The 21,658-nt window shown below is 49.0% G+C and overlaps 8 protein-coding genes across 8 annotated transcripts; 5 read left to right on the top strand and 3 right to left on the bottom strand.

The window, feature by feature from the left end:
- Window positions 1-62: 62 nt before the first annotated feature.
- On the bottom strand, window positions 63-1,778 carry DACRYDRAFT_38190 (NMD3-domain-containing protein; the record flags this gene model as incomplete). Its single annotated transcript, XM_040774439.1, has 4 exons — window positions 63-831; window positions 880-1,328; window positions 1,384-1,676; window positions 1,727-1,778. Coding segments are annotated over 4 exons (1,563 nt in total), but the record flags the coding sequence as incomplete, so codon positions are not given.
- Window positions 1,779-3,529: 1,751 nt separating this feature from the next.
- On the top strand, window positions 3,530-4,126 carry DACRYDRAFT_43915 (uncharacterized protein; the record flags this gene model as incomplete). The annotated part of the gene is made up of 1 exon (XM_040774547.1): window positions 3,530-4,126. A coding segment is annotated over one exon (597 nt), but the record flags the coding sequence as incomplete, so codon positions are not given.
- Window positions 4,127-4,792: 666 nt separating this feature from the next.
- DACRYDRAFT_51821 (uncharacterized protein) lies at window positions 4,793-5,242 on the top strand (the record flags this gene model as incomplete). Its single annotated transcript, XM_040775062.1, has 1 exon — window positions 4,793-5,242. The coding sequence occupies one exon, from the start codon at window positions 4,793-4,795 to the stop codon at window positions 5,240-5,242; it is 450 nt and encodes a 149-aa protein (XP_040629103.1).
- A 2,504-nt stretch (window positions 5,243-7,746) lies between these two features.
- DACRYDRAFT_51674 (uncharacterized protein) lies at window positions 7,747-7,959 on the top strand (the record flags this gene model as incomplete). The annotated part of the gene is made up of 1 exon (XM_040775051.1): window positions 7,747-7,959. A coding segment is annotated over one exon (213 nt), but the record flags the coding sequence as incomplete, so codon positions are not given.
- A 1,325-nt stretch (window positions 7,960-9,284) lies between these two features.
- DACRYDRAFT_107140 (uncharacterized protein) lies at window positions 9,285-9,507 on the top strand (the record flags this gene model as incomplete). Its single annotated transcript, XM_040768417.1, has 2 exons — window positions 9,285-9,297; window positions 9,344-9,507. The coding sequence occupies 2 exons, from the start codon at window positions 9,285-9,287 to the stop codon at window positions 9,505-9,507; spliced, it is 177 nt and encodes a 58-aa protein (XP_040629101.1).
- A 4,196-nt stretch (window positions 9,508-13,703) lies between these two features.
- DACRYDRAFT_94618 (vacuolar protein sorting-associated protein 16) lies at window positions 13,704-17,055 on the top strand (the record flags this gene model as incomplete). Its single annotated transcript, XM_040777233.1, has 15 exons — window positions 13,704-13,891; window positions 13,942-14,027; window positions 14,075-14,184; window positions 14,239-14,494; window positions 14,549-14,676; window positions 14,732-14,979; window positions 15,027-15,121; window positions 15,178-15,380; window positions 15,430-15,557; window positions 15,609-16,003; window positions 16,054-16,268; window positions 16,319-16,399; window positions 16,445-16,620; window positions 16,668-16,925; window positions 16,977-17,055. The coding sequence occupies exons 1-15, from the start codon at window positions 13,827-13,829 to the stop codon at window positions 17,053-17,055; spliced, it is 2,523 nt and encodes an 840-aa protein (XP_040629100.1). The 5' UTR covers window positions 13,704-13,826.
- Window positions 17,056-18,078: 1,023 nt separating this feature from the next.
- Window positions 18,079-19,467, bottom strand: DACRYDRAFT_21934 (uncharacterized protein; the record flags this gene model as incomplete). The annotated part of the gene is made up of 2 exons (XM_040772611.1): window positions 19,366-19,467; window positions 18,079-19,305 (listed from the first exon to the last, which is right to left on the bottom strand). Exons 1-2 carry the CDS (start codon window positions 19,386-19,388, stop codon window positions 18,081-18,083), a joined length of 1,248 nt encoding a protein of 415 aa, XP_040629099.1. The 5' UTR covers window positions 19,389-19,467.
- A 681-nt stretch (window positions 19,468-20,148) lies between these two features.
- Window positions 20,149-21,002, bottom strand: DACRYDRAFT_107137 (uncharacterized protein; the record flags this gene model as incomplete). Its single annotated transcript, XM_040768416.1, has 4 exons — window positions 20,149-20,183; window positions 20,241-20,459; window positions 20,514-20,594; window positions 20,660-21,002. 4 exons carry the CDS (start codon window positions 21,000-21,002, stop codon window positions 20,149-20,151), a joined length of 678 nt encoding a protein of 225 aa, XP_040629098.1.
- Between the last annotated feature and the right edge of the window lie 656 nt (window positions 21,003-21,658).

Here is a 21,658-nt window from a genome sequence, read left to right as displayed (position 1 = left end):
CCATCTACTGCATGCAGGCACATAATCTAATGCGCAACCTCCGGGTCCCCAGATATTGACATATCCTCGAAGTCGTTGAGCAGCTCGTTCAGTTGCACATCCGGGAAGTCCGCCTCCTCATCCTCATCTTCTCCGTCCACGTCCATCTCCTCTGCCGCTCTCTTGTGCTCTGCCTCACCCGCATCCGCTCTGTACAGGTTAACATTCCCTCTGAGCTCTGGATCTTCCTCCAACTCTCGTAAGAACAGCTCATAGTCCCTCTCGACCTTCTGCTGGTCAACACCACCCATCCGACCCAGCGCGCCTCTCCCATGTGTCCCCGTTGCTGCAGGATCTTCAGCCTCCTTGGCGATACTCTTGAGTCGCCAGTTCCGCGTGCGTGTCTTCTTGCGCCTGTTGGGATACGTCTTGCGCACTAATACGACGTCTGGGACCTGTGATGGGTCCAGGGTGTCGAATGTCGCATTGTTGTAATTTGCACGGGTTAGAAAGTAGCCGAGGACTGTATCACCCGGTTGAAGGATAGCGCCGAGGTGCGTGCGCGTGTGATAAATCGAGTCCTGCCCTTCGCCGTCTCCTACGAAAGAGGACGCCTGCATGCCGAGTGAAGAGTTCACTGGTGTGACCTGCGCGTCCGCCAGTACGTATCTGCCTCGCGTTGGCCCGGATGGTTCGATGTCCAGAACGAGGAACTCGATGGTGTCGGATACGGTGGCGAGGGCGTCGAATGGTGTGCGCCAGTACACGGGTGATGTCACGTCTGCTACTTGCAGCGTTTGGGGATCGAGGAAGTGGATCGAGTTGCCCACGCGTGAGCAGATAGTCAGTGGTCTGAAAGAGCTTGTTAGATTGGTTCGAAGGAGAAGAAAAAATACGCACTGGATATTGCTCAGTGATCGAGCTTGTTTTGGGGGTATGACGACTAAGTCGTCTTTACATATCGGGATGATCTCGACCGAGTAGGTGAACTTGTAGTTCGCAGTGCCAGAGTGGATGTCTGTGCTGAGAAGCTGTTCGCTGCTCTTCATCTTCACGGGGACGACAGCGGTCAAAAACTCGACCATTTTTATTGCGTGACTCCTTTGGGCGTAGAAAAAATCCAGTCCATCCTTGGCCTCCTTGATGCTGATAGTATTTCGGTGCGCGTTGTGTTTGAGGATGAGCTGCTCGAGGTAGAGGAATGTGCGTTTGTGATTGACTTTTTGACGAACTTGAACCATCGCCTTCCACGTATTCTTCGCAGCGAGCTTAGTGCAGTCGGGGCATTGCCCGTGGACTACGACGTACTCGACCTCAAATATCTGTTGGACGATGGTGGACGTGAACACCTATATCGATGTTAACGATCCTGTGGTCCGCAACAGTGACAAATTAGGTACTTACTTCTTTCTGGATCGTGAGCTTCACCCTAATGCGCTTACTATGAGGCTCTGTCCATATAAATCCTGCATCGATCAAGCGAATCTTATTCAACCCTTTCAGCTTCTTCAAGCAAATTGCGAGCAGCTCGCGCGATTCGGGCTCAGCAATCGTCCATGTCGCGGGCGGAGAGAGCCAGCGGTCACAATTTCTGCAAAAGTTGACGGTAGACTGTTTAGGGATGCCCTCGGTAATGTCGACGGTGTTGCGTAGGCAGGCGATACATAGGTTGGCAGAATTGGGTTCGATGGGTGTGCCTATGCAAATGTCAGCTTCTGTGATGAAGCTTCAAAGGTAGCCAACATACCGCAATCTGCGCAGAGCACCCGGTGCACAAGAGGTGGAGCGATGTACTCCATTCCAGCGCTCATAGAGATATGAGAGAACAGGATAAAATGGTATAAGATATTGGTGCGGTGTGCTGCTTATAAAGGCCTGCCTGGTTGGAGGCGAGAAAGTAAAATCCCTGGGCAACGTAGTTGTCCCAGGCTTTGGGCAGGGAGAAATTGCCCTTTTACTTCCGCCCATCCTTCCTCTTATGGAAATTCGTAATCGTTTATGCGGTCTCTTGTTCGGCCCGTGTCAAGCCTCACTTCAATGTGTCATGGCTGGTTGTGATGTTTCACTCGGTTTCTCCAGCCTCCTACTTAAGGTGTTCAATTATGTGTCTTCCTGCCCGCTTCCTGCAATCTTTGGCTGTTTCATTCTTTGCCGTTATGCAGGTAAGCTCACCATGCGCAGGGCTTGACAGAAAATGGAAGCTTATGTCGGCCGTGCAGGCCACATCACGTCTGTGAATGGAGACTCCTTTTCCGCCTCTGACCTTAACACCTCTTACTGCTTTCTCACATTATGCTTCACTCACCCTCTTGGCCCTGCGCTGGGTGATCTATATGTGTTCTCTTCTCTATCCGCAATCCTCATCTTGTTTGATTTCTTTTCTTGCGCAGACCTGCTATCTATCGTGGGCATGGTTTCATTTCAAGTCGTGCCATGCCTCCCCCAGCACAAAGTTATCCTTGCATTGCTGAAGCATGCTGGAGAAGTGGATGAGCTTGCTCAACCTCTTGTGTGGATATTTGCTTTTCGGTCACCTCGACATTTTTTGCATGGGTGGCGGCCATCATTTGATTGTGCTCGGAAGAGAGCTCATTCTCCTTGTTCAGGCGACTTGTCAAAGCGAGTGCATATGGTGGCTCCGGTCGTGGAAGAAGCATTCCCTCCAAAGGACAATCCTGATTTGGTACGGAACATTATCAATGAATTCGTCGATCATGTATTGGTTGCATCCCTGCGCAGGGGTGTCTGTGGTTGCTGCGCAGAATCTGTTCTGCTCTCCCACTTACAACCTGTGCCCGTGTGCGATGTCGATTTCTCGCTCTTGGTGAATGAGTACATCCCATACCGCCTTCGTCCTCTTGGCTATTCCTTCCATCAATACCACCATGCTTACCTTCATCCTGAAGGTCTATCTTCCCCATACGAGTTCCGTGGAGAAATTCGGCTCTGTGGCCTATGCGCTACGTCCCTGCGCAGGGGTGACATACCTGTTTTGGCTCTTGCCAATGGCTTCCACTACACATATGAACATGTCCCTCTGCATGTGCAAGAAGCATTTCGGACCAGCACTTTTATGGATAATCCAGAAAGTTGCCTGCACGGAAATCACTTTGATGGAATGCAACGGTATTCCAAGGGAAATGTTCTCATATTTCCTCAAGACACCATCACTCTCAACAATGTACTTCCCCCTCCGGTAGATGATGTGAAGCAGAATTTTGTTGCCGTGTTTGCAGACGCCGCGTTACCGACTCTGGGGGTCTTGCGTAGGGTTGAGCCTTTGAAAGCATCTGCTCGTAACATTTGCACTATCTTGGATTTTCTTTTCAAGTTCAACAAGGCGTATACATGCACTACAGAAGATTTCCCCGCTGGGGGGGCTGTTTGATTGGAAGCCACCTTTTGGAATCTATTCCCCTGTGCAGGGGACATTGGCACTGTCTTTCCTTGCATTGAAGTTGAGCATGTTTGGTACAAAGATGTACAATCATCCACAGAGTCTGATATAACATCACGGAATGTTTTTGAGCCTTGCGATATTCAATGCGGTGACTTCTTCATGGAGGCTTCTGGTTATTCCACCTCGTCTTCCAACACTTCTTTGTACAATGCAATGAAGGCTGATGCACTTGCACATTGCCTATCTGATGGTGGCCACTTTGTTGTGCCCTGGAAAGGACATAGGGCTATCCATGATTTTTGCAATGAATACACCCTTACATGGATGTTCCCCCATTTGGATCCCTTTGTGCTAGGTGGGTTTGATGATCCTCATTGGCATAAGCCTGTGTCCATGGCCAAGCAGCTTGCACACCTCCTGCACATGGCAAACAGCCGCTTTGAAGAAGAACCCACATTTGCATTTGTCTTCCACAACATCTTGCAGAAGCGTGAGGCAGCATGTCTTGTTAGGTTTCATATCCTGGACGGCAGGCACACTTGCATTGTGGAGGATATTCAGCAAATTCCTGGCCAGGTATTTAGCAAATTGGCTGACAAACTCCAAAAATCACAGTGGGCAAAAGTGACATTGGTTGAAGAGGAAATGGCCTTGAGAGTCCTGCACAAGGTGCACATGCTCAGGCATGATGTGCCCAGCAGTGACGCATACAAGTGGTGCCACAGGAATGAGATCAGATCCCTTGTGTATCGACTCAGCCATCCAGCATTTTTCATCACTTTTCCCCCCTGCGATGTGGATGGATATATATGTCACCTGAATATTGCCAGGGCAAATGGCCTTGTGGAGGGCATGACAAAAGCGACTCAGTTTAAATGGGTGATGTCAGTGGCCATGCATCCTGGTATAGCTGCATCTGAATTCCGTTGGTGTATGGAAAGATTTCACAATATAATTTTATGTGTTGGGAAAGGGCCTGGTTTGTTTGGTACCTGCACAGGGTGGTATGGCATGGTGGAAGCACAGGGTAGAGGTACCCTCCACTGCCATGTCCTGGTGTGGTTGAAAGGGAACCCTTCCCCTGATGCCTTGCACAAGGGGATGGAGAACAATCTGGGATTTTGGGTGGACATGATCTCATGGTTGGAGCATCTGACAGAGCTTCCAGGGCAGGATGAGGTGGTCACAGAACCAAATGGGGCACTCCCCGCACCAAAGATGGGGAAAGATGACATTGATCCTCACTCTATTCCGTCCCTTCCCTTCCACAGTGGGGATCCATGCACAGATCCTATCTTTATGTGTTGGGTCAAAGATCTTGTAGAATGAAACAATTGGCACAAGCATCAAGCTAGCTGTTGGATACACCTGAGCAAGGGTGAAGATAAGATTGATGCAAATTGTTGCATGCAAATGGATGGCTTGACCCAAGTGACGTCAACAGTGGATGAAGAAACAGGCTCCATATTATTATGCTGCTTACACCCAAGGATCAATGAGTACAATGATGTGATGATGTATCTCCTTCAATGTAACATGGACATACAGTACCTTGCATCAGGAGAAGCATCTACAGCCACGTTGTACTACATTACAGACTACATGACAAAGGCTTCTCTCAAGGTGCATGCTGGGGTGACTGCAATGCTCTGTGCAATTCAGAAGAATCGTGACAAGTTTTGTGAGGAAGAAGGAGTGCCCTGCGCAGTGCAATCAAAGAGTTTGGTTGTCAAACTTGTGAACCAGATTGGTGCCTCTCAAGAGATGTCACATCAGCAGCTCATGAGCTTCTATGTTGGAGGAGGGGATTGCTACAGATTGCACAATTTTTCATTGCTTCACTGGGGGTACATTTCTCATTGACTGGATGAAGAGGAGTTCCCTGCACAGGATGTTGAAACAGTGAACAACCACAGATCCAATGTATCTCTGGAATCCAATGATGATGACGATGAAGACCTTGCACATGGCGGATATTCCTCCTATGCAGCAGTGAAGTTAGAGATTCAACATGGTCATGTCACCTCTGCCACAGCTTTTGAAGATTATGCAAAGAGGCCTGTAGAAGAGCCGTTTAACAGTTACTGTCTGTATGACTATGTCTCCTTCTACCAGAAAGAGCCATTTGTCCATTACACCTGCACAGGGCCAAGTTCAAACAATGTGGAGCTGGTCCCTCTTCTTTGTGCACATCAGGTTGTTCGCCCAGTAGAAAATGACAGCAATGGGCCATGTTTCAAGAAAGCCACCCACAGCATGCCACTCACAGGGTATCCCTGCCCATAGTGCCTGTTGTCCTGGACATCATCAGACCAGCCTTGCCTAAAGAAGATCCTACCAGGCAACATAGTGATGAGTATTGCAGGGCCATGCTACCGCTGTTTAAACCATGGCGCTGTGCACAGGATCTCAAGCCATGCACCATCACTTGGCACATGATGTTTTCACAACCTCCTTTCACAGAAATCCATCAATTTATTATATCCAATATGGCAGTGCTCTGACAATCAAAAGAGGCCAGAGATAATGACCTGCACAGCAAGCATCACAAAAGCCAGTACACCAACCTTATTGCCAACTCTTTGGTTGACAAACACATGGAGGACCTTGCAAAAGATTTGGATGTGGACAACACCAATCTGAATGCAGACAAAAGTGGTTCTTTGCCAGAAGATAATCCCTTGTTCCTGTCCCTGTGCAGTGCAGAAGATGCCCTGTGCACTGGCAAAGCAGGTCCTGCAATGACAGCCTTTTTGTCTGCTCTTCCTGCACATGCAGTTCCTGTTGCTGAGCCAGACTTCTTCTCAGATGGTGGCAACATCATTAACTGTGGAAGAAGAGAACCTTTTATCAGAATGGGCTGCAGAAATGGCTAAATGGAGGGCAGAAGGAAAGATCTGAGGCAGACAGCATCCAACACACTTCAACTCTGATTCTGGACCTGCTCTCACAATTGATTCACTCCATCCTGTGCAAGGCTTTTCAGACAATTGTTCAGAGGTCCAGCATGCTATTCCAGAGCATTCTGTTTGCCATGCCCTTGCACAGGTTGTTCAGGAACAAAATATTGGAACCAATCTTGAGCAAATGAGAGCAATGAGGATTATAGCACACTATCTATGTGCAGGGCCTTGTGAGCAACTGCTCCTTTACATTGGTGGCAGCGCCAGTACCAGAAAAAGCCACGTTATATGCAGCAAGGAATCTCTGTTAAACAAATTGTTGATTCAGGATAAACTGCATATCAGCGCTCCTACGGGGGCAGCAGCAGTTGTAATTGGTGGCTACACCATACATTCCCTAATGCAATTACCAGCTATGCATGGTTTGAAGGTCAACCAAGATGGTCTGGAGCAAGTATGGTGACATGCACAATGGATGGTCATCAATGAGATATCAATGGTGTCAAGCAAATTGTTGTACAATATATCCATTCACATTGTGCAAGGCCAAGAAGTGGACATTGGCTTCCTGTTCAGTGTCATGAATGTTGTCTTCACTGGAGATTTCACTCAACTTAAGCCTCTGGGTTGGCAATCTTTGTACAGTCACAAGCTTGTCCAAAACATTGATGGTGCATGGATAAGCCATGTGCAGGGTCAGGAAGAAATGACTGGTGTTGTCTTTTGGAGACAGGTGAACAAAGCAGTTCTCTTAGCAAAAAACATTCATCAAGAGAATGATTGCTGATGGGCTGAACTGCTTTTGCATCTGTGCAATGGAACCCCATGGCAAAATACCATAGAAGATCAGCACAAGAAGCCCCATGTCATGCACTACAGAATACCTGATGAAGACATGCTCCAAACCTGCCTAATCTCTTCCATTTTTGCATCCTCCTCTGTGCATGGGATACATTTTCTAAATTCACCATTCATTGTAGTGACCAAAGATGTCTGCAACTGCCTGAACCTGTTCCTTGCTTGCCATCATGCTCAGTCCCTGCGCAAGGCCTGCCATTTGTATTTTTCCCCAATTTCATTGATAAAGTTCACATTCAACCAGCAGTCCAAGATGCACTGGGTTTTTTTGCTCATGTTTGAAGGCATGCAGGTCATGCTGACAGAGAATTTGGCCTTTTATAAATCACTCATCAATGGGGCTATTGGAACAGTGACTGGCATTTGGTACAAATTTGATTGCAATGGCCATTGTTATCCCATGGCAGTCATGGTCAATATGCCTGGTTGTGACCATGTGCAGGCGCATCTACCTCCCAATACTATTTGTGTTCAGCCATGCACAAGGGCATACTTGTTTGAATCCAAATGCTTAGATGGTCAAAAAATGTGTTGCACTCAATCTCCAGAAAGTTCCTCCCTTTACTTCCCGCATATGCCTACACAGATTACAAGAGCCAGGGTTGATCCCTCCACACCACCATTGTGGATCTGTGTGGGTGCACTTCCCCACAAAGTGCATATGTCATGCTGTCCCATGTCCAGACTTTGGAAGGCATAGCCATCCTTTGCCCTTTTACTTTGAGGTCAATCTTTCACGGCCTGCCCTCAGACCTGTGCAAGAAATTCAAATGGTTGGATGAGTTGGCTGCTAAGACAGCTAAGAGGTTTCCCTGCTGAATGCACACTGCAATGCTCTGTTGAAGATCAGCATGGGAATGTATAGGGGAAAACTGCTACCAGTCATTAACATTCATCTGTGTTGATCCCCATGGCTTGTTTGTTTCAGCCATGCCCACTGGCCCCATGGCTCCCTGTGCATGACAGACACATATGCAAGCCTTCTTGACCTGCCTTGCAAGCTGCTTCAGAGGAATAAATTGCACATCTGCAGGTCCCTACAAATGGTAAAGCACCATGGCTACAAAAAAAACACCCAAATCCTTTGAATGCTGGTGTCAAAACAGCACTGCGGTGCAAGAGGTTTGTACAGATACAGTTTGCTCATCCATTCTCACCCTGCACAGGGCTCATTTAGATGTTGCTGATCAAGTGCTGCCTGACCAGCCCAAATTTACCAAGGACATCAACACAAAAGATATCAACACCCTACCCAACACAAAGGAAAGCTGTGAAGAGACCCTGTGCAAGTACAAACCTGTGCGTCCCTGTCAGGGCACCAGCTCATTGCTTGGTCAAGAGACATGACTAAGCCTTTATGACATGGAAGTAGCTGGTATATCTTGGCATGTGCTGGAACCTGCTGGAAGGATTGGATGGTCAGGTGACCTGCTGTGCATGGCTGTGCATGACCTTATATGACCTCATCCTTGGTCATATGACCTGATCACCTGACTAGGCTGAGTAAGCAAGATGTTCTAGCAGGTTCCACCACAGAGGTATAAATATAAGGCCTACTCTGCCTGGGACTGTCTCTTCAGACTTGGTCTCTTAGGATCATCCACAGGTACCTATACTGTAGATAGGTCTTAGTCATCAGGTCTACTCCACTTCCTTGTTGCCTGCTTAGACTCTTGGCACTCTTAGGTGAGCAGACTTAGTCAGCCTGTGTTGCCCTAACAGTCCCTTACTTTGCTTTGTATGCTGCTCACAACAGTTATAGGCATGCAAGTTCACTTCCATCTACGATGCCCATGATGGTATGAAGGCTAGGAAAGATTTGAAGCAATACTCCACTTCTCTCCTGTGCAAGGGCAATGTCATCCTCTGTGAAATGCAGATCAAAAAGTGTTTTGACAATAAAGACTCTGAGCTGCCAAAGGATAAGCACCCTCACACAATTGCATTCACACTGCACACCGTCTTTTTCATACACAAAGCTGTGGAAGCTGTGGATGAGGATGAGGGCATGTCATATGACTTCTGAATGATATATTGTTTCAGCACATGGCTGGGTAACCAGCCACAACCATGCGTGAACAAGCCCCCCTGAGCATATATGAACCACCCTGTGCAGGGTTGTTCAAATAGAAGTTTTGTTTCTGATGCCACCTGCAGGTAAGGTCTTACTGCCACTCACATGATGTTGCTGAACATGATGTAGTGTCTGCCACTCTCACGCAAGGGCATGCCATATCTGCCACCTTGAAGGAACAGCTACAGCAACTGATGGACAATATCAGCCACTTGGATAGTGCCCTGCACATGGGCTTTGCTTCAGATTTGATGGCCTCAGCAGTGTTGACTGAGCTCTCACACACTCAATGAGTCTTTCACCAATTGTTGATATTGAAATTTTCCATTGACAGCCTTTGCTTGACTGAAGAAGAGGAGCCTTTATGAATTTGTCTTGTCCATGTGTTGTTCCGGGAGAAGAGCAACTTCTCCTCTGGCCTATTTTTCCTTTTTTGGTGACTGCTTAATAGATAGTCTGCTTCCTTTACACATGTACTGAGCCATGTGCAGCTGTGCTTTGTTTGAGTCACATGATCAATGTCCCCTGCACAGGGCTTGTTTGCTCTGCTCCGAGTATTGCCTGTCTCACCAACTTGGTATAGGCATGCCTGGTCCTGGCAATGGACCTCATTGTGGATGGAACACCACATACTGGGGTTCAGCTAGATATGGGTGGTGGATCAATGAGGACCCAGTGAGAACACACATGGCCCACCATCATTGTGCACTGACCTTTACCAGCACAGTCACAGCCCAAGCGATGTCTCACCTGAACCCCCCCTTCAGCAGAACTTTCGCCCTGTGCAGGGATGCCAGCCCTCCTTTGTGTGAGATTTCAGGGCAGGCTTCTGTTCTTACACCTCATCAAGCGATGATGATACTGATTCCCCTGAACAAGATGGCCCTCCCCCTTGTCAACCTCCCCCTCCTCGCCATGTGCAGGAGGAGCTCAGTCTCTGGGAGATGGTTGCTGGACAGGCCATCTGGTTGGAAGATGCAGAAGCAACTACAAGAGCTTTCTCCTGCCACTATACAGATGTTGTCTTGCACCTCGAATCAGCTCATGAGGTGAGGGATGAGGAGATTCGCAATGCTTGGAACCTGGACCATTGCCTCCGCACCTCCCTCCTGTGCACAGATGCTCTTCAAGAGGATCTTATGGAAGCAAGACACATTATCTCATGCCAGTTGGCAGCTATTGCAAACCTGACCAAAAGGCTGGTTTCTCCTCAACCACCTCATCACTTCCCATCTCACAATGATAGACTCCCATCCCATGCGCAAGGGGACTCTATACCTGGTCCTTCCCGGAGCCATGAACCCATGCGATCATATATCCCTGTGCAGGGCAACCACCTCAGCCAGCAACCACTTCCTTCTGGTGCAGGTCCCTCTGCGTATGACTACCAATTTGAGACTCCTCACCCATCTCAAGAGAATGCATGTGCATTGTCAAATGCCAGGAGCTCATGTTCTTCTTCCCCCCCAGAATAAGTGTAGTATGTATGTATGCAGACTGCAATGAAATGTGATTCATGGTAATTGTAAACATTCTTCAGCCCCTGTGCAGGGGCATGCACAACTAAACACTCTTATGCTTAATGCACTACACATGAACATAATGGGTTGCCACCCAAGTCACTTCTCCTTTCTGCCTGTCCATGAAATTGGCATTGGCCTTGATTGTAATTTCATATGTATTTCCCAAGATGGAATCAACAGTGGTGTAATACCACTGCATTGCTTGCCACTTAATAACAATGAGTTCAGCCCTGCGCATGGCATATGCACTCATGTCGCCACCCTGCAACAAGTTAAACTAGTGGTCCATGTCACTGGCCATCTCGCCCAGAAGCTTATTGGTCTCTGTGTCAAATGACGTGATCCAATGCTGGCTTCTACTGTCAACAACCTCAACATGATATCAATATCTAGTTTCCATGTCAGCCCTGCACAAGGTTGTTGCAAAATAAGACATTACTTTGCTCCAGGGGAAACATATGTCCTGCAACAAGCAGGACAAATATATGTTTCCTCATCTTTGTCCCAAAATGACATGCTCCATTTCTTATGGCACATCTTGTAGGGACAGCCTTGGTAGGTGAACTGCATGTTGTGCTGGGGATGAAGCCTTCCCATGATCACAAAGGTAATGGGCTGGTTAAAGCCCAGTTTTTGATGCTTTGCCTTTGCAATACTTACTTGAAGGCTTGGTACCACCTGCCCATCTTTGTCTGGTGCGCCAGCAGCTGAGAAGCTGCCTGTCATGGACATCCACTGGTTCCCATGTGCAAGGCTGCCCGATGTAGCCCACCTGAATGTGCATAAGCTCCCTGCACAAGGAACAGGGTGGTAAAGAAAAACAAACCCTGCTTCCAGGTGTTGGTGCACATAATTGTTCTGGCTGACAAAAAACTGCGTCTTTAGGCATGGTCCGTCCATCTCATTGGTGAGGAGAGTCTTGAACATAACTGCTTTCCCCACCAAAGAGTTGTCCATTTGCCCAATGAACTCATCAAACATGCAGAGGCGCACAGTAACCTTGGAGTCATCCACCAGCCATAGCTTGACACAATTGCTGCTGGGTGCCTTGGTGTGTCCCTGTGCAAGGGTGAGTAACTAGTAGCAGCTTGGAGTGTAACTGACCTTTGTCCCCTTGGCTCCCTTGAGCACACTGCTCAAGATCTTACAACCCAACTGGGCCACAATGGCTACCACATCTACAAAGCACTTAGTTCCATACCCTTGCACATGGGAAACATATGCACCCACAGTTTTATTGTTCTTGTAATGAATAATGGAGGACAATTTGGTGAAATGAAAGTAAACAGCCAGATAGTGGCAGTCATCTTCCACACGCATGATACACATGTCGCCATTGACAAGCAAACAGTATGGATGAGGTACTCTCTGCATTTGCTCATCATTCACCTCTGGCTGAGCATTGTCAATTCAATATACTTGGGAAGTCAGTACACTGTTGAAGAATCCCACATGTCTGTCAAATCCTGCAATTTCGATTTTGCCCTGAGCAACGTGAGTAATGTCAAACAATGGTACAAACAGAAAGATGAACTGTGTGATCGTGAACCATCATCATCTTCAGTGTGTGCTCCTGCCTCTGAATCATCACCCTGTGTGCCACATTCACCTTGTACACTCACACATACATGGAGAACCTGTGCAGGGTAAGCTCACTGTCCTTTCTTCAGCAAATGTACTCACAGAACCACCTGCAGATGGACTTGCACTATGAGAGTGAGCCAGTGTCTGGTGATAGTTGACCTTGTGTTAGGGGGGGGAAGTTCTAGGTGAGGACACAGGTACTCTTCTGATGGATCTTGAGAGTTTGGCATATCAGAGAAAGCCTTTACGTGTCTCCATGTTAATGGAACAGACTGTCCCTGCGCAGGGCATGCCAGTCCAGCCACAACCTGCTCTGGAAGGGCATGCACCATGTGGCCCGTACTGACCACACTCCCTTCACCAAGTGGCGGCTCCAGGTTGAGAAGCAACTTGGCCAGCATACCTATCCAATGTGTGTAACCAACTAGTTTCCATTTGTCAATCCGTACAAGCCTGTAACTTCTCAGCAGCGCCCTGCATAGGGAAATGATCAGCTTATGTTTGATGTTGGCAAGGAGACACCGCAACAGCATACTGTTGAATGTTGATTACTGCTTTCATCTGCAGCATCTGGTTCACAACAGCATCACACATGGTCATGTGTGGCAGCACCATGATCCACTGACATCCATCACTAATAATGATCCTGCGCACATCATCAAGCCTGCCATTGTGCAAGGGGGGAGTAACTTACATGAACACCAGTGGGTCCCTCATACTGCCTTGGTCATTGGGCAAATCCATGAAGTCAAGTATCTGAACAATGGGGTGGTACATGTGAGGCTCCCCAAACACCATGATGCTGACAGCATCACAGGTGAGGTGAGGCACTTGCACAAGGAGAGGAGGAATGGCCATCTGGAACTGAGATCTGTCAGCAGGGAACAATCAGTGGCTGGCAGATCAGGAGAGTCATCCTGCACAGTGGGAGAGACAACGACAAGAGACAGGTCGTTCTGGTCCCGCTTTTCCGCGTCCAGTGCCACGTCGCGTTGCCCAGGGGGTGCGCGGAGCGGGTTACAATTTTGGAGACCCTTATCAGGGCAAGTCTATTGGTATGCTTAGTCATGAATCGGCGTTAAGGCTGAAGGACATCTGAAAAAATCGATGACTTGTTCGTACGCACACAAGTTTCTATTATCAATCAACCTGAATAGCGCATAGAGTGAGCAATAAATACGCGATGGCCAAGCTATTAGCCAGCCAATCATTAGAGTGTGTGGTGACTTGTGGTGACTCATTAAAATGGCTATGTCAAACCGGAAATTACTAAGAAGCCTGCAATGTATTTGCTCAACGACCTACAGAGTACTGTGTGACGGGGTGTTATCCCAAATGAGAAGATGTAGTACGTGTTCGTTGTTTTGTGTCGTCCGTCCTTTTGTGGAGAGACGCCAGGGACTACAGTGACGACGTCGACCCTCAGTCAGGACATCGTCACGGTCAACCTTGGTCTCCTCCGCAGTCCATATCCCAATCAGCGGTCCACCGTTCAACTTGCCAGAATGGCGCCAACCGACCATCCTACTTCGACATGGGAACCCATGCAGGACGGCACCGTGTTCTACAGGTTCGTTTGACTACCATCCTCGCTGCAGTATTATGTTGAATCCGTACCAGGAAACAAGAGTTGTACTCTATGCAGTGGAAGGTCCAGGATTTATCCGACTTCAAGGTTGTTGGTGCACGATATGGCGGTCCGCTTGGTGAGCATGGCCAAGAATCGTAGGGGTGCGCATTGACAAGCGTACAGCGATTATACGGGACGAGCACAAGGTGATCGCGCTCGGAGGGGCGCAGAGATTCACCAAGCCCCAGATCCAGGTTTACAGCTCTTCAGGTGGACTGATCTCTACCCTCTCTGTATGCCTACTCCGTTTCTGCCTTATATTGTACACTGAACTTGTCCTGGCGTAGTGGGATCAAGGCAAGATCATTTGCATGGGTTGGGCATACGACGAGCGACTCGTCGTCCTGTCCGAAGAAGGGCTCTATAGGGTGTACGATCTTCAAGGGGAGTATGAACAGTTCTCGCTCGGCGCAGAGGCACTGGAGGAAGGAGTAGTTGAAGCGCAAGTGCACGAGACTGGTTTGGTTGCACTGACGGGCAGCCTCAATTTCTTGGAAGTGCGCAGTTGGGAGGGCGGCAAGGCCCAGACGTTGGCTTCTTCTGGTGCGTTTCTTTGACATTTCACTTGCTGATACTGATGATTCTCAACATTTGTAGGACTGTCCACTCCCCCACATTGCTGGACGATCATGCCGCCCGAACTCACCGTCAGCAGGCATGTAGAGGTGCTCATCTCAACAGACTCGACGATCCTCATGCTGGATAACCTGGAGTGTATCGACCAGGTTCGTCCCATCCCATTCACTTCCCACCATTTCATCCGCTCATATCCAACCTCAGCGCGTTTCCCGCGGCCCATTCACATTCCTTGCCCCCTCCCCGAATGGGAAGGCCCTCGCACTTCTCACCGCACAAAACGTCCTCTGGGTCGTCTCGTCCGACTTCCAAGGGGAGCTCGCCGAGTCCGACCTCTCGCTCGAAGGCGTCTCAGGCCCACCGAAGCAGATGGTCTGGTGTGGGAACGATAGCTTGGTATTGGTGTGGGATGCTTTGGTGCTGATGATGGGACCGTTTGGGGACGCGCTGAGGTGCGTGGACCGATTTTGATCGAGATGCATGACTGAGCTTGTCGAAGGTATTTTTATGCCTCTCCGGTGCATGCGATTGGTGAAATCGACGGGACGCGTATCGTCGGGGCAGAGAAGTGCGATTTCCTGCAGCGAGTGCCCTGTGCGTCCTCCCTCCTTCCTTCTCTACCTACTCGTGCTGATGCGCAATCAAAATAGCATCTACTGATGCCGTCTTCCGCCCCGGTTCTACCTCCCCTGCTGCAACCCTCTTCGATGCGATGACACACTTCGAGCGTAAATCTCCAAAAGCTGACGAGAACATTCGCAGTATCCGTCCGGAGTTGGTAGCCGCCGTAGACGCGTGCATTGACGCGGCCGCTCAGGAGTGGGAGCCATATTGGCAGAAGAAGCTTCTAAATGTACGAAGATTGCCGTTCTGTGCGAATGTATGCTAAGGTGTTGGCGTAGGCTGCTTCTTTTGGACGAGCGTTCTTGGATTTATACGACCCTTCCGAGTTTGTCGCAGTTGGGCAGACGCTCAAGGTGCTCAATGCTGCAAGATACTATGAGATCGGCATACCCATTACATATACCCAGTGCGTGTTGAATTTGGCTGCCTCAGTCATTGCCACTGACTGCAAGGTTAGATATCAACATACCTCTCCTGAGCATCTCATCGCCCGCCTGACCTCGCGCAACCTTCACCTCCTCGCCCTTCGCGTCTCTTCCTACCTCCAGATCAAAGCCGATCCCGTCCTGAAGCACTGGGCGTGCGCCAAGATCGCCCAGACGAAGGGCATCTCCGTGAGTGAGAAGGACGACGATGACATCGTACAGACAATTGTGAGCAAGTTCAAAGGCCAGTATGGGGTTAGTTATGCGGATATCGCGAGGAGGGCATGGCAACTTGGAAGGACGAGGTTGGCCACAAGGTTGCTGGATCATGAACCTAGAGCAGAGGATCAGGTCCCGCTACTGCTGAGCATGAAAGAGGATCGCCTTGCACTGAAAAAGGCCATCGACAGCGGAGACACCGACATGGGTCCGTGTCTTTTATCCTCGATTTGACATATGATACTTATTGTTGATCAGTATACCACGTTCTTCTCACCCTCAAGAAGCGTCTCAACCTAGGAGACTTCTTCCGCTTATTGGAGGACGGCGGCCCGGAGTTAGCCCCTGCCGCAAGCCTCTTGCAGGTCTATGCTCGACAACAGAATCGAGAACTGCTCCGGGATTTCTACTTCCAGGATGACAGAAGGACGGAGAGTGCCATTTTGAAACTCGAGGAGGCTGCCGAGGCGAATGTCAGCATTTCTTAGCGGTGAGTATGGACAATGTTGACATGCGACTGTAGGATGTGGTTGATCGGACTGCGGCTATTCGTGCTGCTGGCAAGTCGTTTTCGGAAGACAAAGATAGGGGCTTCGAAGCCAGGGTACCATATCTTTCATCGATCACGTCGTGTATTGACCAGGTGCAGATGATGGACGAGCACTCGAAGCTATTGATACTTCAGCAGGCCTTTGAGAAAGATGCGGATGGCAGAGTTGAGTTCATTGGACTCAGCATAAACGATACTATCTACAAGTGCATCACAACTGGGCAGTCGAAGAAGGCAGAGAAGGTGAGGAGTGACTGGAGAGTTCCAGACAAGAGGTAAGTCGTCATGTTGACAGATATTTCGTCATTCTCAGCGTCAACAGGTTCTGGTACATCAAGCTACACGCTCTTACGGAAGCACGAGATTGGGAAGGCCTGGACGCGTTCGCAAAGCAGAAGCGCAGCCCAATCGGCTACGAAGCCTTTGTCAACCATCTGGTGTCCAAGGGCTTCCCGAACCAGGCGAAGAACTTCGTCCCTCGATGCGACGCTAAGCAACGAATAGACCTCTATATCAAGTGCGGGGATTGGAGAGCTGCAGGAGCCGAATGTAAAGAGCGAGGAGACAAGAATCGGCTCGAGTACGTCCTTCCTTCTCTTTCGGGTTCATTGTGGACTAACATTTTCCTCAGTCAATTGAGACGCATGGCACCGAATGGGCTTGTTCAAAGGGAACTGGATCAGATTGCATCGACGATGAATGCTAGATGATTTTCAGCTGATTATTGTGTATTATATTGTAACATCCATTTATTCCCACAATGACTGGACACTCCAGAACTTAGGAATCGGAGCTACGATGCCGGAAAAGCTAAAATGCATCCGTTCCCTGAGATTATGGAAGTCTTCGCTTTTTTGTTGACATCCTCACCGCACGCGTCTTATAACCAGGCACTGGTTCTTCGCTGAGAGCTCTCCTGTGATGCATCTGTACAACTCTCAGGCAGTCCTACACACACGAAAGCCACCCACGGCACAAACGGGGGAAAAGAAGAGGGCCAGGCCGCCTACCAGTTCTTGCCCACGCGATGTACTCTAGCGGCGAACTGGGGTGAGGGAAAGAGAGATCAGGATGTCAAACGGCGGTGGGCTTCTGGTCAGCCTGCATGGTTGCTGAGGCTGTACGTCTCTCGTTGCGAAAGGAGGCCTTGGCCTCCCGAAGCTCGGACCGTGGCGCACTAAGTTTGCCGAAACTGCATGCGAGCCTGACGCGGATGCGGCGCGCCGAGAGGTAGACGCCGGGGAGAAAGATCAGAGAGCAGGAGTGCGAGTACTGTTGTCGTCGATCCGGATGATTGGGTTGCATTTGTGTTGTTCCTTTCCGGTCCGCAGGAGCTCGCTCATGTGTGCTAGATGGCCATTTTGAGACAGGCAGTATGGGTACTGCATCGAATAGGTTGTCGGAAGGTAGTCGAAGAAATAAACGATTTTCCAGCTGGCAGCACGCACAAAGCAACAAAGCTAAAAGAACCGTTAGGGGACACTAAGCTGATGACCGCATACGCACTCTGTCGTGTTCTCTCACTGAGCTCGCCGAAAACCAATTATTCTTGGAGCAAGACAAGAGATACAAAATAAAGTTCGACTGCAGCTCAACAGTAACTTGTGCGAGAGCGATCTCAAGATATGGGTGCTATGTGGGTGATTCAGTCAATTGAGAAACGTGACGACCACTCTTGTGTCGTGGAATGCAGCATAAGAGGTATGTATTGCTCTCAGTGTATATTCCCTCCGACTCACTTCGCCCTTCCCTTCCCCTTGCTCGATGCCTTCGCCTTTGCCTCGCTTCCATCCTCAGTCGTTTTCTTTCCTGTTGTAACCCAATTTGGCCAGAAATTATCACCGATTCCTGCCCCTGGGTCCATCCCCATCAGTGTCACATTACTACCATACATCTTCCCTTCACTCGACGCCATGTCCAGCACAGTCTGCCACGCCTTTGGGTTCTTCTTAACAGCTCTCAGGGACGAGAAAAGTACAAAGATGTCCCACGTCAGTAGTTCGTTGTCGTAGTCGTCTGTGTATTTCATCACGATCACATCCTTTTCGTGGGATCTGAGTGAGAATACCAAACGAATGACAGGTTTTGCGGATGTGGAATCAGTATCATCGGAATCGTCCGTTCCAAGCACAGGGTCGTCCATTTTGTCGAACACAAGTTTCGAGGGTCGTTGCATAGCTTCCACGGCCTTGATTTGAAAGACTAGACAGCTGATATTATCCGGAGCGATCTTTGTGCCATTGATAGTGATGGGGAAAGCGCCATCTATACCACGTTCCCCAAACCTCGCGGAAATGCCGGCCCGTCTGCTAAGGTGCCGATACCATGACTTTGACTCTAGGACATTGTTATGGACTTTGATGATGTGATTGAAGTTCCCGTATGAGTTCTTGAATGTGTGTTGAAAGGTCCCGGCGTGGAATTCCTTGGCACCGCGTGATGCACTAGTCCCTTTCAGCACGTTCCAGGAGGAGTCAGTGAGCAGGTGCTCGAAGAAAGTCGGTATCGAGAATTTGCCTTTTGCTTCTACAGTGGCAGCATCGCTGGCAAGGATGAGAAGGAGCTCAGCCATCATCTCCCCTCGTTCACCCACGCTGATGCCGGGAGATTTCAAAATTCCTCCAAGTGCGTTTACTACATCGAATCCCGTGTGGGACATTGCGGTCTTTGCACCCTCTGAGACGATTGGCTCGCTCGGAGATCCGGTGATAAGTGTTTCATTGTCGTCTGTGACAGCGTAAAGCACACGCATGTGCTGAGCAAGTTGTCGATTTGTCAACATGAGGGCTGCGCTTGTGTTCGTGCGCATATCGATCGGGATGCGGCGTGCTAATATCGCCAGGTTTTGCCCATCATCGTAATGCGATGTGGCCGAGGTGCCAAGCAACTTCTCCATGGCGAACGTGACCAGATTGAAACCGACATTGTTGTCGACGGTGTGCTCGGCACGTCTGCGAAACCTTCAGACCATTTCAAATCAACTCTTGTTCATTTTCCCGGGCACGAGCAAGAATACTCACAGTATCCTAGACTGTCTGCACATAAAATCGTTTGTTCCCACCAAGTTCAAATCCATCTCATCCGGTTGTATCTTTGCCATGTTAGAGGGAAACGTGGTGAACGTTGGCAAGTTGTAAAAGAACCCCGATTGCATACGGCTTGACGGATTAAATGGAATTGGAGCCGCAAAGTCTGTGACGCTGGCAGATGTTGAGAGGAAACATGCCATGTGTCGAGTGTTGTTCAGATGGCCCAATACTCGGCGTAATACCGTGTAGGTGGTCGTCCCCTTCGGGCAATTACTGACCGGCTTCAAGAGGGTATGAGCTTCATCCAATGCGACCAGCACAGTTGGCAGATCCTTGTGGTGCCCATGGTGTAAAAGATCGGAGAGCGTTGTGAATGAGTCTACCATCTGAGATATGTACAATTCGTCCCCAGTCGACAGAGCCGGTAGATGATGCTGGTCTCGACTTCTTTGACGTGGAGAATCCTGAGTGGCATGTATTTCTTGTGACATCTTTCGTACATAAGCCGGGATGTCCTTGCACACATAAAGAACATCGTGCGCACGTTTCCTGCTTTATTCACCACACGGTTGTAGAACCCCGCCCGTACCGGGCTGGGTTTATGCATATCAGTCCAGGTCGCCATGTACCCACGAAACCAGTTCGCCATTTCAGCATGCGTTTGGACCCCCACTTGTTCCTGTCGAGCGTTGAGCAGCTTGGCCAATTCATCGTAGAGTGTCTTGAGAAAGCATATCATACCGGTCTGACACTCCTTCATTATTTTCCGACTGTTTACGCCAGCACGCCGGCGTCTGGAGGAGGGAATCCTGCGACCACGGACTCATCAGCACTGTGTTCCCGTGCTGTTCAGCTGAATGACATACCGTCCGTCGTATCCCTGAGCACAAAAAGGACGGTAAACAGTGTTTTAGACGATTCGTCAATCATACGAGTCTTGCCCATGCCAGAAGAATTCGCTATCACAAAGCTTTTGGAATAGAGGGCCGGTCCGCCGACGGACTGTGGGGCGGAACCTTTAAAGTGGTCGTGAAAGAGGTTCACGGTATCTCCTACATATTCGGAGATCCATGCCTTGACCGTGGCTAACGCCAGCCGTACATCAGTAATCCATAGCCGGCCTCAATGCAAAGACATACCCTCTTCCTGGGCTTCTACTGAAGCTACATCCATTATTGACTGTTGGTATGAACCGGCGATTTCGCGAGGGTGAGCCGCATCTGGTGGTCGAGAAAAGGAGACGTAAGCCCAAGGTGGAAAAGTGGTGCTCCAAAGACACACGCACCATAAAGCTTGCCCAATTCGATGGCAAGGACTGCTAAGTCTCGTTGACCTGCCTTCACGACCTCGAGTCCGATCTGTTGCAGCGCCGGTAAAGATTCCTCCTGCTCGGTCACCGAGATCAGCAGCTTGTCGACACAATTTTGTTCCATCTCCGCCTTTTGCACTCCTTCCTCCTTCTCGTTCAATTGTTGAACGAAGTTCACCCAAGCGCGATGCCTGCGCATCCATTCCTTCACCTGGGTTTCACGCTCCGGGTTGAGAGCACCACGAAGTCTCTTGGAGTGTGGATGGTCCACATTCCCGTCCTCATCCCGTGGATGTGTCGGTTTCAGTCTTGACTCCATCGTTCAGGGTGTGCTCAAGAAGAGTTGTGGAAGTCGACATGTCAGACAACGACTGGTGTGAATGGCCTGCATGAGGAGTACGCACCTCGGAGGCAATTTGCTTCATAATTTCCTTAACTAGTAAGCAACCTTCAGATTGCACAAGTAATGTGTACAACATTCAATGTACACATAATTATTATTATCAAACAAGACTTTTGTGTGTGGAGTTCACTAACATAGTTATATCCATTTTACCAAAATTACTTAATTAATACAAATTGGCTGAAGATTGAATCAAAATGCCTTCTCACCATTTGGTGTGGTCAGCCAAAGGCCCTGAGGGTGTGCTCTCCCATAATACTTTCCTGGGTAAATTGAGTTTTTGGCCCCAAATTGTTATTAATTAGCTCTCTGTTTTTGTCGAAAAGTATGCTAGATATTATTGAATTCCACACACAAAAGTCTCATTTGATAACAATAACATGTGTACATTAAAAGTTGTACACATGTTAGGGCAACACAGGCTGACTGAGTCTGCTCACCTAAGAGTGCCAAGAGTCTAAGCAGGCAACAAGGAAGTGGAGTAGACCTGATGACTAAAACCTATCTACAGTATAGGTACCTGTGGATGATCCTAAGAGACCAAGTCTGAAGAGACAGTCCCTAGGCAGAGT

Source organism: Dacryopinax primogenitus (assembly GCF_000292625.1).
Source record: "Dacryopinax primogenitus strain DJM-731 SS1 chromosome Unknown DACRYscaffold_8, whole genome shotgun sequence".
In the NCBI taxonomy this organism is placed as follows: Eukaryota; Fungi; Basidiomycota; class Dacrymycetes; order Dacrymycetales; family Dacrymycetaceae; genus Dacryopinax; species Dacryopinax primogenitus.
This window is presented reverse-complemented; position numbering and strand designations above follow the sequence as displayed.